The sequence below is a fragment of the Manis javanica genome, chromosome 5 (genome assembly GCF_040802235.1).
Source record: "Manis javanica isolate MJ-LG chromosome 5, MJ_LKY, whole genome shotgun sequence".
NCBI lineage: Eukaryota > Metazoa > Chordata > Mammalia > Pholidota > Manidae > Manis > Manis javanica.
Window position 1 is genome coordinate 21,295,542 of NC_133160.1, and position 16,654 is coordinate 21,312,195.

A 16,654-nucleotide genomic window follows, 5' to 3' on the forward strand; every position below is an offset into this window, starting at 1 on the left:
ACTTTAGTCTTACTGGTTACAGAAATAGAGGGCAAAGTTCAGCACAACTACAACAGCTGAAAAGTGAGGAGGAAAATCTTAGAAAGAAGAGAGCCACAAAAGGCGAGGGGGCTCAATTTCTACATACAAACTCTGGTCTAAATCTCTGGCTGATCTTTGAATGTAGAAAGTTCCAAGCAGCCCAGCTAACGTTAAAGAACTGAACAGAGGTTTCTGCTGCCCACTATAGAGGAAAGAAATTTGGAGTGAGTTCAGGCAAATTAACAGCCCTTTAAAACAAAGAAATTAATATTCTTCAGAGCAATATAATATAATCTAGATTCTACAACATAACATCTACAATGTGCAGGATACAACCCAAAACATTAGACATATGAAGAAAAGGGAAAATGTGAACTATATCAAGAAAAAAGTCAATCAATGAGGATTAATGTCAAGATAATCAAGATGTTGAACTTAGAAGACAAGGGCTTGAAAGTAGCTATTAAAACTATGTTCATATGTATAAATAGACTAAAAATCTCAGCAGAGAATCTGGGGGCAAGGAAATTCTAGAACTAAAAAGCATCAAAAATGAAATATGCACTGGATGGGCTTAATAGCAGACTGAAGTTGAGAGAAGAAGTAATTTGAAAACAGATCAGAAGAAATTATTCAATCTCAAAAAGAATAAAAAATTGAAAAAACAAAATGTCAATAGAGTCCCAAGACTTACGGGACAGTATCAAAAGGTCTAACATAAGTATAATGTGAATCCCCAAAGTAGAAGACTAGAAAAGACAGAAAAAAATATTTGCAGAAATGATGACTGATATTTGATGAAAAACATCAACTTTCACATTCAAGCTCAGTAATTCTCAAAGCAGGTTAATTACAAAAATAAAACAAACCGAAACACATCCTACTCTAACTGCTAAAAATTATAAATACAGAAAAAAAAAATCTTCAAAGTAGCCAGAAAGAAAACACATTACAGGGAAATTATATGAATGCTTACTAACTTCCCTTCAGAAATAACAGAGGCCTGAAGACCATGAAAAACATATTTAAATACTGAAAGAAAAAAACCTGTAAACCCACAATTCTATATCCAATGAAAAAATATCCTCCAAGAATGAAAGTTACATAAAAATCATGCTCAAATAAATAAAAACCAAGAGAATTGTCACCAGGAAACCTACTAAGAAAAACTAAGTGAAAATATTCAGGCTGAAAAGAAATCTTAAGGAAGTAATGAAAAGCACTGGAAATGATAAAGATGTGCATAAATAAGACTATCTCTTTGGTCTTATCTTCTTTAAAACACAACTGTTTGGAGCAAAAGTTATAACACTACTGTGGATTTTTATAGGCTATGTAGATACATATAATTCATGTGATAACTAGAGTATAAAAAGGGAGGCTAATGGACTACAAAACATTTTACATAAAGTGGTTTAATATTAACTGCAAATCAACTGTGAAAAGTTAAGGATATATATCATAATCCTAGTATAACCTTGGAAACAAATGCTAAGAAATATAGCTAAAAACTAACAGATGAATTAAAATGGAACTTGAAAAAAAATATTCAATTAACCTAAAAAAAAAAAGGAAAGAACAAAACACAGGATAAACAGAAAATCAAAGGCAAACTGATAGATCTAAAAGCAAACATATCAATAATTGTATTTAATGTAACTACACTAAACACTGCAGTTAAAACCAAAACCCAACTACATGCTATCCATAAAAGCACAATTTGAATTTAAAGAGAGAGTTACGCTGAAGTGATAGAAATAAATATACCATGCATACAGAAAGCAAAAGAAAGCTAGAGTACCTGTACTAATATCAGAGAAGGAAGACTTAAAGTCAAAGGCTACTACCTAAGATAGTCTGATATTTCACATTACAAAAGGGGCAATTTCATCAGGACACAACAATTATAAATATGCATATACCTAACAACAGAACTTCAAAATACAATGAGGCAAAACTGACAGAATTAAAGGGAGAAACAGACAAATCCACAATCATGATTAGAGATTTTTAACACCCCTCTCTTAGTAATTGATTCAAAAAACAAAATCAATGAAAATATATATCAGAAAAATGCCATCAATCACCTTGACCAAATTGACAGATACAGAACAAATACACAACAATAGTAGAACACACATTTTTTTTTCAAGTGTGTATGGAACACTCACCAAGATATATCATAACCTGGGCCATAAAATAAGTGTCCACAAACTTAAAAAGATCAAAATCCCACAGAGTGTGTTCTCTAATCATAATAAAATTACATTAGAAATCACTAACAATAAGGTATCTAATAAACCCCAATACTGAGAAATGAAACAACACACTTATAAGTAACCAATGGTCAACAAATCACATATGAAAATGAAAATACAACCAAGAAAAGTTTGTAGGCTGTAGCTAAAGCAGAGCTTAGTGGGAACTTTATAATTTTAATGCTCATATTGAAGATCTAAAATCAATTACCTAAATTTCTAGAAAAAATTTAAAGAAAGAAAATGACTAATACCAACAGAAATCAATCACATCTTAAAAAGACAAAGAAAAATTCATGGTTGGTTCTTTGAAACTATCAACAAAATTGGTAAGTCCCTAGCTATAATAATCAAGAAAAGATAGGAAACATTAGAAATTAAAAGGGTATAGCATTAAAATAAGGGAATATTATTAATAAAAGATGAAAAAAACATCATTAGAAAAGCTTGGGTTTTTTTAATTCACAAGCAACAGTATGTATTAAAAGAGGATTATGTTGACTCTAAATATGAACCTGCCACAGTAGAAATCTCTTCTAACTCAGCAAGGGGAGGCGCCGGTTCCGTTTTCATAGTATTTTCTGCCATTGACTTGCAGTTCAACTCCAAGCCTGCAGCTCCTAATCCATCCCCCACAAAGGAGTGGCAAGTTAGTGCAGATGAGACGTGGCCAGCTTCCAAAGGAGATTTCAACCGACCTAGAATTAAAAAAAAAAGAAAAGCTTGGGGAACATATATATAATCATCCAAAAGTCTCAGAACTAAGCTAGCCAGGGACTTTTTAGAGGAAGCCATTCATCTCACAGCACACAAGGAAACATTCACAGGTTCCAGCACATAGAGCAAAGGCTGTGAGCATCTCAAAGCAAGAGGCCAATTAGAGGCTAAATTGAAGAAAGGATCTGCTGGAAGTGTTAACAAAATGACAAAGGCATGGGAGTGAGATGACACCAGAAAGACAGAGAGAAGACAGGGCTCTGTAAGCACTGTGCCTCCCACCCAACATTCAGGCATATACAAGCAAAACCTATCAAAAGTGCATACAAAATGTTTGTACCTACGGAATCATCAGTGAAGATCAATATATTATAAGAAATACTGCAGCCCATTCAATAACTTGATTTCCAGCCCCCCTAAAACTTGAAGGTGGCAGTACACAATGATTTAGATTGGTTCTCATTAGACAGGCATCACATTGTTAAGACAATTCAGAACAGTCTGACTCACCTTCTTCAGAGCCTTTGGGACTGGATGATGTGTTTTGCAAAGGATCAGTATTAACTGTATCAACAGAATCTGACACAACCAAGTCAGGATCTAGGATCTCATGGGTCCCATTAGTGGACAACCTGGAGGACCGTCTCCTCGACAAGTCTTTGTCAGCGTTTTCCGAGTAGGTTTTTGACTTTTCCTGGGCTATAAACCATTAAGACAGTTATAGTCAAAAAACCAACAAGAAATAACTCTGCTATTACAGATTTCTGGACTGGTTGCCTCTCTAAGGGCTTTATAGACTTCTGAAATATTAGACCAGTGATAAAAGGAAATATCCTTTTTCCTAGTTTATAATTTTAAGTAAAGGCACTGTCTGTCTCTCTGCCAAGACAGAATTTTCCTTATTTAAGAATTCAGTTTGAAAATGTTTTTAGGTCAAGTCCCAATCTTGACAACTAAGTTCTATTTTGGGGCTTTCCAACATAAAACTTTATGTACTAATTTCCAAAATCAGTAAGATTAATAATAAAGCCTTGCAGCCAACACAAATTGTCTTTGGAGCCAACAGGTTTGTGTTTCTTTTAATCAATAAATAGTATTTTTAAAGTTTCACTCAACATATGAACTTCATCCCTTCCTATGCAATTAAATTTCTAATGGAAATGTAGTTTATGATGCCACTGAACCCAATATTAATACAGTTTTGCTTGGGATTTATTTTTCTTCTGTCAAAACTCCTGATCCAACCACATCCAACGCACATTAGCTCCTGTGATCAAGGACAAGCATTAGAGCCTACAGGGAATGAAGAACACCATGAATATAGAGGAGGCTAACCCAATCAATATCAAGTTCTAGATATACATCCACAAAACTGGAGACTCACATGTATTTTTATCAAGCCGAGGACGTTTTAATGGGACTTCACTTCCTTTTGATATTTTCCGTCTTCTCAATTCCAATGTTATTGGTTGTAAAGTTTGAGAGTTTGAATCCACAGCTATGATGTATATAAAATGACATAAAAAAAGAGGTAATTTCTTAGTATCCAATCCTCATTATAATGTAACACACACACATCCTTGCATGATAGACCCTCAAAGGGTACTCTTACTTAAGGTAAAAGAAAACAAGTATAATGGGTGGAAAATTACTTCCTTATGTGAGATGTTGACACCTTGCAGACTGACCCCCTGAATCTTTTTTAGGTCTCTCATATAAACAAGCTCTAGGCGTATACTTTTCTCCTGAAACCCTTTCTTTAAAACACTATATCCCAACATAACTACTATCAAACATGAAGATACAAGGGCAAAATAAAGGTCACTTTTATCGCCATCAAATCTTCTCATCAAAACTTACCTAATATTCAGGAAACCCACCATGCAGCTAATTTCTAAAATATGTAGGAGACTATGACCTGGTTATTGTTTTCAATCTCTGTTTGCTAGCTCCATTACCTCGGTATTGGCCCTAGGTTTTAGGGACCAAAAAGACGGCAACATTTATAACTTCTTAAAAACAATTCCAAAAAAATCTCAGGAAACTATGCTATTTGATAGTAAGTGTTCCAAGCAAGGCTGCTGGATCCCTAGCAAATCCAGCCCTGACATAATTTAGCAGTACAGACACTAAACCCTTAGGTAGCGCTCTTCATTTTTAAACCTAACACTTAAGAAGCTTCCCCAATCAGAAAAGATGACAATCCAAAAGATAGGCAGAAGAAAAGAAACTGGAAAGCTTGGGGAAGACAGGACTAAGGGGTCTAATGAAGGCTGAAAGGAAAGAAGGGAAAAAAAAGTAGAAAGTGGAGGAAAGGAGAGAAAAGACTCATTTCTAAGATTAGTAGCTTCAGATCTGCCAGGTCAAGTGGTCAAACAAGAGACAGGGCTAAGCTCTGAGGAGGCAAAACTGATGAGAATGCTGAGTTCCTTGGCTCTGTGTTCAAGCTTTCCCATGTGCCAACATTATTTTGTTCCAAGTGGTGGGAACTTGGAGATCACACACATTCCAAATTAAACACAAATACAAACAACCCTCCCTAAATTGCTCAGATCCTGTTCCAATCAGGTCTGCACAATCTAGACAGCTGAGTCAATGAACTTTTAAGCAATTTCTAAAGGGGATGTGAACTATGTATGAGACTCTTGGTAAGCATTTGTCACTTTGATACCATATACAAACCAGGGCTGACTATATAGAATTGCAGTGTTTCCCAAGCATTTCTTACAAGTAAGACTCATCTGGGAAGACTGTTAACAAGCACCTTCCCAGATCCTGCTCCAGAGATTCTGACTGGGAGGAATGCCTCAAGCTTGGAAAACACCATTTCTATATTAAACTGATCCTATCTGGCATGAAATCCTACACTTAAATAATAAAAGCAATAAACTGAATGCCACTTTTTTTAATCTGCGTGAAGTCATGTGGCTTCATAGGAGCAATCAGCAAAGCAGAGTGCAGCTAACCCTATATACACTTTCAGGGGCACAAGCCAGAGCATGATTAGTTAAGGAGAATCCGTTTAAGAACACTCAATTCCCACATATACTCTTTCCTAAACTAAGATAAGGACACATCAGATTTCTGCCAATTCACAATTTCCATCTCTCTTTGTTAAGCACCTTTCTCCCACTTACATAAAAAGGCCTGCCTATTACTCATCTCACATTTTAACATGGTAGACTGCCCAGAGGTTTAAAACCTCCAGACTTTATCAAGTGGTAGCCCTCACTGAATACAGAACACAGAGGTTATTTTCTCAGTTCTCCCAAGGGTAGTTTATAACTAGTAGCATTCTTAATGCACTGAAGAGAAGTCAGTTCATTACAGATCATGGATGCCTTGGGCATTAGGATTTAATTCTATCCCACAACCCTGTTGAGAAAGCCAGTGAATTTAGGCCAGTGCTGTCCAAGAGAAATGCAATGAAAGCCACAAATACAAGCCATGTATGTAATTTAGAATGTTTAGTTAGAAAAAGTGAACTTAATTCTATTATTTTATTAACCTAACACATCCAAAAACACTTGAACATGTAATTAATATAAAAAATTACAGATATTTCACATTCCTGGGTTTTTTTTTCATACTATCTGAAATCCAGTGTGTATCTCACACAGCACATCTCAATTGAGACTAGCCACATTTCAAGTTCTTAATAGCCACATATGGCTAGAAGCTACCATATTGGACAGTGCCGGTCTAAGCCCTAGTTAAGCTGCCTGACAATTCCAGCATCCTCAGCTCTTGATGGTGAAATCCAGTTACAACCACTGAAAGAAGAGATGCCTTATTTCATCTGAGAAGAGATCAATCTGTTACCTAATATCCTACCTTAAAATTAGAATTCAGATGTGAGAAGGCTGTCTACTGACAATGAGTACTAATACATTTATTTGAAGTAAATTAAGGCAGAATTTTTTCCACAGAAATTAAGTCTGATGTAGCTCTCTGGATTCATAGGAATAACTTTGCACTCTACCTCATACAAGAACAATGAATGAGCTAACTCTTATAATCCATAGTTTTGATGAAAATATATTTTGTGTCATATTTTTTATTTTTAATTTAAATTTTGAAGCTATTTATACTTGTGAAAAAAAATAATTGTCACTTTAAAATGTGCTAGGGGATTTATAGTTTTTTAATATTCATGTGGGGAATGTGCAAGCAAGAATGTCTGAAGACCACTGCCAGATAATCATAGGTAGCATTCAGTCTAGAGATCCTGGGGGATCTACATGCCACTTAATCAATCTAGAGGGGTGCTTGGCTTAGGAAGAAATTCGGGGAGTGTTTCAGTATTGGTTACTCTAGAAGAATTCCAAATTTCAACATTTCTTAAAACTGTGCATTCTTTCCTAAATCTGTATCCTCTAACCTTGACTCTTACCAATTAGACATCTCAGCTTTTTATTTAGACTATGGACATTTCCAATCAATAATCATTCTCCAGAGAACTCAACATCAAAATGCACCCATGCCTTCCTAGATCTAGTGTTCTTTGACTCCACCTCCTTCAGAAACCCACACCTATTTACTTCTCTTCCTTTCCGCTTACATGTCTCTCATGGAAACTATTCCTTGATGCCAGTACCATTAAACTTATTTAAACTGAGATCATTTGAACAGTGAATAGACACAAGCAAAGGCCTTAGTTTATTAGGTTTTATCATAAAAGCTGAAGTATCCAGTGGACAGTTTCTATCACCCCAGAAGCTCAGTCAAGAATATGTTTCCCAACTTTTGTTTATCTGGATGCATGCCTCCCTTAAAATTCAGCTCCACAGATATGACTTGTTCTCAGATCATAGGATAATTTAAAGTCACAAAAATGAAGGATTGGAGTATAGAAGCTACAAGAACCACAAAGGGCCACAGAAGAACACTCTGGCATTGCCAGTTGCAGAGCCCACTTGGGGAACTCACCAGTAGGAGCTATGGAAGGGGGTCTGCCTCGTTTTCTTTTTGGCTCTCTCAAGTTTTCTTGTGGACTCTTCACAATGTCATTTTCAGGTTTCTTATCCACTTGAGCATCTCCAGAGTACTCTCTGTCATTTTCTGAAATGTTCTCCTTATCTTCCTTCTCGTTCTTAGGAAGGCTTTTCTCTGATACTTTCCCTTTTTCAGAACAAATTAACTTTCCTTCTTTATCAGGCTGCTTGGGTCGCTTTTCTGTCTTTAAGGCTTTGTCCTCTTTGTCTTTCTTCACGTTGACTGTGGCTTTTCTCTGCTCTTTAAACTTCTCTCGTTTATCAGGAGGTGATGACAGACTTTTGTGATCTGTTTCTTTAGGCCTAGCATTACCCACAATATTCTAAAATGAGCAAAATAGCGATGAGATACACTTTGTGATTATTTGCAACTATCAGATTTTTTTTTTTTAACAAACTTACGAAGACAAAGAAATTAAGAAAATATACACCAAATCACATAATGGAAAGCACCACTGAAAATATCCACCCACACACTGAGGCCTGAGAACCAATTCTAAATTTAAAGAAAATAATGGTCATATTCAATTCCTCCTAAGACAGAGCTATCTCCTTTATTATTATTAACTCACTAGAAGATAGAGGGATAGATTATTACCCCAAGAGCTCTTCTGCAAATCTTTCTGACAGAGGTGTTCTTATAAAATGCCTTCATGCCGCATCCTTCTCATCCCAAGCACAACTACACAGACCCAGGGCCTTTCAGAGGTGTGGCTCCGTCTGCCAGTGGATGCTGATGCCATGAGTAGAGAAGAACCCAAAGTGATAACTGGAGGCTGAACAGAAAGCTGTAAATATTGCCCAACCCAAAAGCAGGGTCTTTGCTTCCTCTACTGGATAACAACTGTGCCCAGTCCAAGAAGTCACCTACTGTGTTCATGAGCTATTAATTTTATGTCCATCAGGAGGAAGTACTACTTCTTGGCTACTTTCCTCCAATTACTTTAAAACTGATCCTAAAACTTTTGTGTCCTATTGTTGACTGTCTATTAATAAAGCCAGCTCTGAAAGCTCTGGAATTTCCAAAATTACACTTATGTTTATTTGTGTATGCATCTCTCTTTCAAGACCTCGGGAGAAGAGCAGGGACTACCACATCAGGATCATATGGGATTCCCCAGGACACAGCACACACTAGGTACACAGATCTTTGCCAGAAGCAGGAAGGAGTGCCTAAATACTCAGTGAGTGAAAGTTTAATTTGTGCCATAGGGGAAAACTAATAAACAAGGAGAATAATCCCTGTGGTTAGAGCCTAGAAGGAAATATTTCTTTCAAGTGCCAAAAATTTTCTGAAAGCAGGCAGGTTTCTGAACACTCTTCAGTAACTGCTGGCAGAAATATAAATTATAACCATAAATATAAATTGCTGCAGGTCAAAAGACTTAAAAGTTTACACTTTTGAACTAGAATGAATTATTAGAAATGGAATTTGCTCACAGAATAATCAGACTTGTGCACTCAGATTTACAAATATCCTTAAATAACCATCAAAGGATTGGTAATACAAAGTAGGGTTATGTACGTATTTTAGAATACTACATAGCCATTAAAAGCCATATTCTCATACAGTATTAAGGAACTTGGGAAAATGTTGTTTGTTAAAAGAATGAGTTATAGAACAGTAATATGCTACATGATTCCAATTTTTAAAAGAAATATATACAGTATATATATATATACACATAAATATACATGCACATATATATTTAACAAAAAATGCAGAATATACACCAAAACGTTGAGCAACTGTATTTAGATAATAGGATTATATAGTTTTGTCTTCTTTGTGATTTTTCATACATTCCAAATTCTGTACAGCAAACATACTGTTTTTATAGATTCAAAAAAAGTTCTTAAAATACAGATTATAAAGCATGTAGGGCAATACAATCTTACAGAAAGAAAACAATCTATCCTTTCACTGTATGAAAAAACTTTTTATATAAATTGTCACACATATTTTAAGAAGTTATGCTTTACAGTGACCATTAGAGAACTCCAAATTCTTAGGGTTGAAGAGACCTGAGAAGTTGTTTATCTGAACCCCTATGCCCTCTTAGCAAACCAAACCAAAACCAGCAGGAGCCATGGGCCTGTGCTTGACTGGCTGCCCATTCCAAGAAGAGGTGAGACACCCAGAGGCAGCTGGGAATTGAGAACTGAAGAACCCACAAATTCACACTGGGTAAGGTGCCCAACTCGAAGCCGAAGCACCAAGAATGTTACTGATTTTGAGTATAGCACAGAAAACAGTCTGACATTTTTATCTGGAGCCCTGGTCTTCCATTTGGGGAGGTTCTGGACACAGTCTGACAATTCTGGAGAAGTTTTTAATATGTTATTCTATCTGTTTTAACTCATTCCACAAACTTGACACAAAAATTGCCAAATTTAAGGCCAAATAACATTTTAGAGTACTGTGTAGCTCCTTAGATGCCTAAGGGCAAAATGATACAAGAGGAAATATCTTCAGAACTAAAGCTTTATAATTTTGTCAATTTTCTGAAGAGGAAAACCAGCTAGGCAAAACATCCTTGAAACTACTAACATACCATGTATCATGATCCACTGAAATTGCTAAATATTGGTACAAAAGAATTTACTAAAATCTGTAATAGGTAGAAGAATTCCATCATAAGAAAGACACAACAGGCTCCGGCATCACCAAATACTGTCACATCAACCACCACCCAAAGAGGTAATGATTAGTAACAATCATAATTTTTAAGGACATCAATGTCCGAATCTTGAGCTCTCTTTCCCTTCAACTCTTCCATTAAGACATAAACATGAAAAAGACTACAGGAGAAAAAAATCATGAAGAAAGCAGGCAACAATCCTAGATGGCCTGGATCTGCTGTGGACCATATTTTCAGTACCAAAACTAAGGCAAATACACACATGGTGACTGGGACAACAGAAACAAAATTTCTAACCCAGGCACATCTAGCTCAAGTGACTGCCAAATTCACACCAAACTGTAGTTCTGAAACCACCAAGCCATGGTCCTGAGCTGAAGGATAAAGTTAGATGAGGAGAAAATACATTCTAGCTTTTCTCAAGCATTTCAGCAAGTTCCTGTGATGGGTGATAGCTCTGGGGGCAGGGCACAGAGAGAGAGAAAAAGAATAACCAGACACTCTTGAGAAAAGATAAGGAAAACAGATAACAGGTATTGGTATCCAATTATCTGGTGCTTTTGAAAAGAAGAATCTGTGTTAACAGGAAATAGCAGAGACAAATATTAATTTCTGAAAATTTGTGTATTACTTCCTGGTGAAAACGTGTCAGATAGACGAAATAAAGACTTTGCTATCATAAACACATGTAATGTCTTTATTTGAGAAACAAAACTACGATGTTAGTATTATTCATACCACAAAGCACAAACCACATTTCTCACCTGATCTTTGGAAAAAGCTTTGACATGAATATGTTTGACAGTCTGAACTACTCCATCATAAAATTTCACAGTGTAAGTACCTAAAATTCAAGAAAATATAATTTTTAACTTGCAGTTTCGTGAAAGCAACAAAACTTTCCAAAGCATAAACAGAGGAAGCTCCAATCACAATAAAACTTAAGAGAATTAAAAACTTTAAGAATAACATTCAGTCTTGCTTCTGTCCAAGACAATAGTATATGTACCTTCATTTCCTTGTCAAGATTACATCCTAACAAGTAATATTACTTAAATACAGATCAAAATCTATTAAAATATAACTCATTTTTATGTTTCATGAAAATATAAACTTGAATTTAAACCAAGAACAAAGAGCAGTGAAACAATTAGGAATGTAAGAAAATGCAAATTTATTTATTGCTTGGTGAATTATCCATTTTTATCATTAATCTTTACTTTCTGGACTAAGGGATAACAGTATCTTTTAAACTTTAAACGAAACATAACCACCTGCTAAACATTATGTTTTTAGAGGTCATGTTAGTCCCAAAATCCATATGAATTACCTCCACGTTACAATATTTAAAAATAAAGAGCTGGCCAAAACACTAGATGGTGCATGCTACATTGTCGGTTTTACTCCATTTGAAAAAAATATCCAACAAAAATCACTCTCGGCTAAAAAACTGAAGCTGGCAATCCAAATAAGGCATCCAACTATAGAAGTTTTCATTAGTTGCACCCAAACCAACATTTTCAAACTTTTGTATCTTAGAACCAGCCCGTGTTCCTTTTGTTTTGCTCCAGAGATAAAAAAAAAAAGAAAGAATCATAGTTAACCTTTCACAATTACCAATGAACAACTGGTAATCATGTAATGGTTTACTACCGGTAAACATGGTCAGTTTTCAGGATCAATTGGAACGCAACATGGAAGGGGTAGGGGTGTGGGGGTACTCCCATGGGCTGTGGAGCAGAAGAATACAAGGAAGTTTAAGACCTTCTGGCTGGTTACCTCCTTCTACATTCTCTCCCACCCCGCCTCTCCTTCAATCCTGAATAGGACCCTGTCAAAGCTAGCCACCTCTATTGAAAGCCTCTCCTTTTACTGATCAAAGTCCAATGAGATCTGAGTCCAACTATTTCCTAAACCCTATTTCTCATTACATACAATACCACCAATTCATAATGACTACTTGCCACATACTGAAACTGCCTTGTGACATTTCCATCTCCACATCTTTATCCAAGCGTTTTCTCGCCTGGAATGTGCAACTCATGGATCCTTAAGCACCCAGCTCAAATGGCCATAACAGTTCTGTAAAGGTTTCCTGACTTCCTAGCAACTAAAGATTTCTCCCTGCTCTGAAATTCTCAAAGACTGACCTGGCACCTAGTCTGCAGAGCCTCACACTTAGGTCTACCTTCATATAAAAGGCAGATCCCAAACTGAAAGCAGGTATTCCAAGACCAGAGACCACATCTCACACCAGTTTCTTTCACACAGTGCCTTGTTCACTATAGACCAGTGCTTCTCAGAGGTGGTCTCCAGATCAGCAGCATCAGCCATTCCTGGAAATTTGTTAGAAATGCAAGCCCTACCCCTGATATACTGAATCAAAAACTCAGGGAGTGGGACACAGAAATGCATGTTTTAACAAGTCCTTCAGGTAATTCTGATATACACTAGTCTAAGAACTACTGCTGCAGACAATTAATAATTACCTAATGCTCTTTAGTCCTGATAGTTACAAAATACAGATGATTATTTTTCACAAGTGTCACCAACACAGAAAGAAAGTGGCTTGCAAAAAGATAGACATAAGGATATATAGTTATGTTTGGTTGATTAAAGCAAGTAATTAGATGACAGCTATGATAAAGGATCTACATAAGGCAGCTCAGCATTGACTGATGAGTATTTACAACAAAGGTTTGGGTTCCTGTCTTCCTGCCTCTACAGTGAGGGTCTTGGCAAGCAAAGGAGCAATGACAAGCTATCCTACGGAACTCTAAACAGACCCTTTCCAAGCAGCCATGGAGCAGCTCTGGCTAGCCTGGGAACATGGGCTTTAAGAATTCAATTCTCATGAAATGTTAAATATTCAATGTGCCAACAAGTCACCCAAGCCTATATTTTCAATTATGTTATGAACCATACTCAGCAACAGTTATGCCAAAATGAAAAGTGTCCATTTTTATAGACATTTCAAACATCTAGAAGTACAATATTAAGTAATTCTACCCAACAGTCCAAATTTTCAGTTATCTAAAGTCAATTCTGAAGCTTACTCGTGATGGCAGGCTCAGAAAAGAGGCCTTAGATGAAGGGGTATGCCTTGAGTTCCAAACTGAGCTAAACAAAGCTAGGATTAAAACCCAAGCCTGCCTGCTGACCTCTAACCAACATGGCCCCGACCGACAACTGCCATTTAATGGGAACCCTGCTCCAGAGAAGCAGTCTGGTTCTGTGAGAACAACAGTTCCCGAACTCTGGAGCCCTACAGACCTCCATGTGATCTCAGCTCTACCATTTATGTATGTACTCTGTAACCTCGAGCAGTTTATCCTGTGAGCTTAGTTCCTCATCTGTAAAGTGAGGATGGGATGATGACAACAACCTTTCCATGTTTGTGTGAGGACTACATATGATGAGATACGGAAATTGCTCAGCAAAGGGACTGTCTCAGAGCAAGAGATCAATAAGTGGATTGAATTATTATCAACCACCAGGTTATTTTAAAAGGGAAGCACCAACCTGTCCCCCGAGAAGGTAAGAGCTAAGCTAGTACCTGCATGTGTGGGCCTTAATCTTCTTTTTATCTCTGTACAAAGCTGTTCATAGTCCCAACATCCCCACATTTCAAATGCAGGATTAGTAATAGCGCTCAGGAAAAAAAAAAAAAAAAAACAACAGTAACTGCTTCAACCAGAAACTAGGAATAAGTCCATTCCCATATATCTCCTATTAAAAATGCAGACTTTAGGCACTGGACCAAGAAGACTGAACTCAGGGGAGGGGACTGCATGTGACCTAAGAATATGCATAATTTTAGGGAAGGAGGGACCTGATTTGCCCATTCACACAAGTTAAAGAACCAGAGATAAACAGGAAGGACCAATTCCTCATTTTCTTGTTAAGGGTAAACCTACTTTCAGTTTCCCCCAGGGAGAATGCCTTGCAGAGCAGTGTTAAACAAGTGAGAGCACAAAGCCCTGACAGACAAGTGGCTCTGCCACTCCCAGTGGAAAAAAAAGGAGCTAAGCAGCCCAGCAAAGAGCTGAGGTCAACTCACCATAGATCGCTTCCAAATGAAGATTCTCTAGAAGCAGAATCCCGTCTTTTATTCCAACACAGACCAAGGGTCTAACAAAGCTACCAGGTGTGGTTGCTTTCACACTCTGTGATGCTTAACTCCCATTACCAAATAACTATTCCAGGTGTAAATGCCTAAATAACGTGGCACCGACCTACCCTGTTTCCAAGTGCTAAATAACAAGAAACACTAAAGTTGTTATTTAATTGATTCAATCATGCCAGAATCCCAATGCCAACAGCCACTGCTCTCCACTCTGAGCCCCAAACCACCAGCCTGCTCAGTCAATTATCAGCCTCAGCAAAACCACCAAGGAGGTTAAGAATGTCAAGAAAATCAGCCCAAGCCTTCCAAAGATAAAACTACAGGGTGTGCCTTCACTATATCTCTGGCCTAACCAACAAGACTGGATGACTTCTATAGCAAATAAAGGGTGCCCCTGCCAAAAGAGCTTCTCACACAGCCATTAAGCTGTAGTTGCCCCTGCTGCATATAAAACTGAGGTAGGGTAAAAAATACTAGGGAAAGGGTAAAACAGAATCCAGCACTGTTGCTCCTAATTACTAGAATGAATCATTAGGAACTAGAAACTGTCCACCAGCTTTCATGGACAAAATCTAACCCAAATGTAGCACCTAGGAGTCATTGTCTAATGTCAAAATCAGGCACAGATCTGAGCTCCCAGAAAGGCTAGTTTTCCTTCAAGATTCACAATGTAGCAATACCACCCAGCCAATTCCACTAGCTTTCAGGATTTCCACTCCGATGTCCTTCCTCTCCTCCTCTTTCCAATTAGTCTCAAGAACCAGTGAAGGATGGCAGTATAAAGGACTAGAAATGCACAAACTCTAGGGAACAAGTTCTTGCAGAAATCTCCACTTATTTTCAATGTCCTTCAGTTAACTAAAATTTAGTCAACAGAATTCATAACTTACAGAACCAGTATATTAGGGTACTAAGAGACCATTTTATAAACAACCATTATTACCTCAAGACTCTCCCTCCTATAATTTTAGCTCATGGAAGGAGTAAACTGAAAAGACTTTTTTAAAACAACTTGCAAAGCTCTGTTTGCCCAGTTTAAAAGACATTTTAAAACTTTAATTACTATGGTCTCTAATGTGGCCACTGACTTAAAGTCCTTAAATAAATGATTATTTCAAAAGATTCCAGAACCACCCACAGGAAAAAAAAAAAAAAACATTAGATGATGACACAAGTCCCTCCCCAGTACCCTTATCTGCACCATTCTGCTCCTTTCCTGCCTCTTCCTAGTGGCTCTATCTCAATGCCTACTTTGTTCTATTTCGAATTAGGTCTTTTTTTTTTTGTAAATCCATGATGCCAACCTCTACATGTAGCAGTTATGAGACGCAAACAGTAGGTTCCTACAACTTTACTGCCTCCACCAAGACATCCCCCACCCTTCTATGAGACAGCTCCCATGGTTCCCCAAGATCCCGTTCCTCAATCTGTACCTCCTTTGTCACTCCCTCATCCAATCCCCTTCTCCCCATATCTGTCTTCCATGTAACTCTGGGACATCACTAGAACAGAAGATAAATGTTGCTTCCTGTTACCCGCCCTTTATCTACAGTTACCTATGCTACTACCCACAGCTTTCATTTGGGCAGCCATTTCCCCAAGGGAGCACACCTCCAATGGATATTATTCAAGGGAAAAATATGATTTGATCAGAGTAAGTCAACCTAATATATTTTCAGGACCACATCTATGTACATGAAGAACATATTCTATGATTTAATGGGAGCAGAAAAAATTATTAATCTTGAAAATAAGACACTGAAAAAGTAAACTATGTCATTTACTAAAAGGTAATTTAATAACATGTAAGCTTTCCTTACATGTTATTAAATTTTTTTTTAAGTTTTTAAGTTAATGTGATACATATGAAAGTATAACAGGGGATTTTACTTTGAA

The 16,654-nt window shown here is 37.0% G+C and overlaps 1 protein-coding gene across 6 annotated transcripts in view; it reads right to left on the reverse strand.

Annotated features, from left to right (window-relative positions):
- Positions 1-16,654, reverse strand: part of PHF20 (PHD finger protein 20) — a 164,030-nt gene that overhangs the window by 80,534 nt on the left and 66,842 nt on the right. For 2 of the 6 annotated variants that reach the window (XM_037012865.2, XM_073236662.1), the window contains 5 exons: positions 11,397-11,476; positions 7,926-8,313; positions 4,381-4,494; positions 3,507-3,695; positions 2,795-2,977 (listed from right to left, as the gene is read on the reverse strand). In XM_037012865.2, the coding sequence (XP_036868760.2) occupies positions 2,795-2,977; positions 3,507-3,695; positions 4,381-4,494; positions 7,926-8,313; positions 11,397-11,476 (954 nt within the window). Of the gene's footprint in view, positions 1-2,794; positions 2,978-3,506; positions 3,696-4,380; positions 4,495-7,925; positions 8,314-8,588; positions 8,724-11,396; positions 11,477-16,654 lie in introns of those variants that run through there. The other 4 variants (XM_073236664.1, XM_073236663.1, XM_073236665.1 and 1 more) reach the window with 4 other exon arrangements.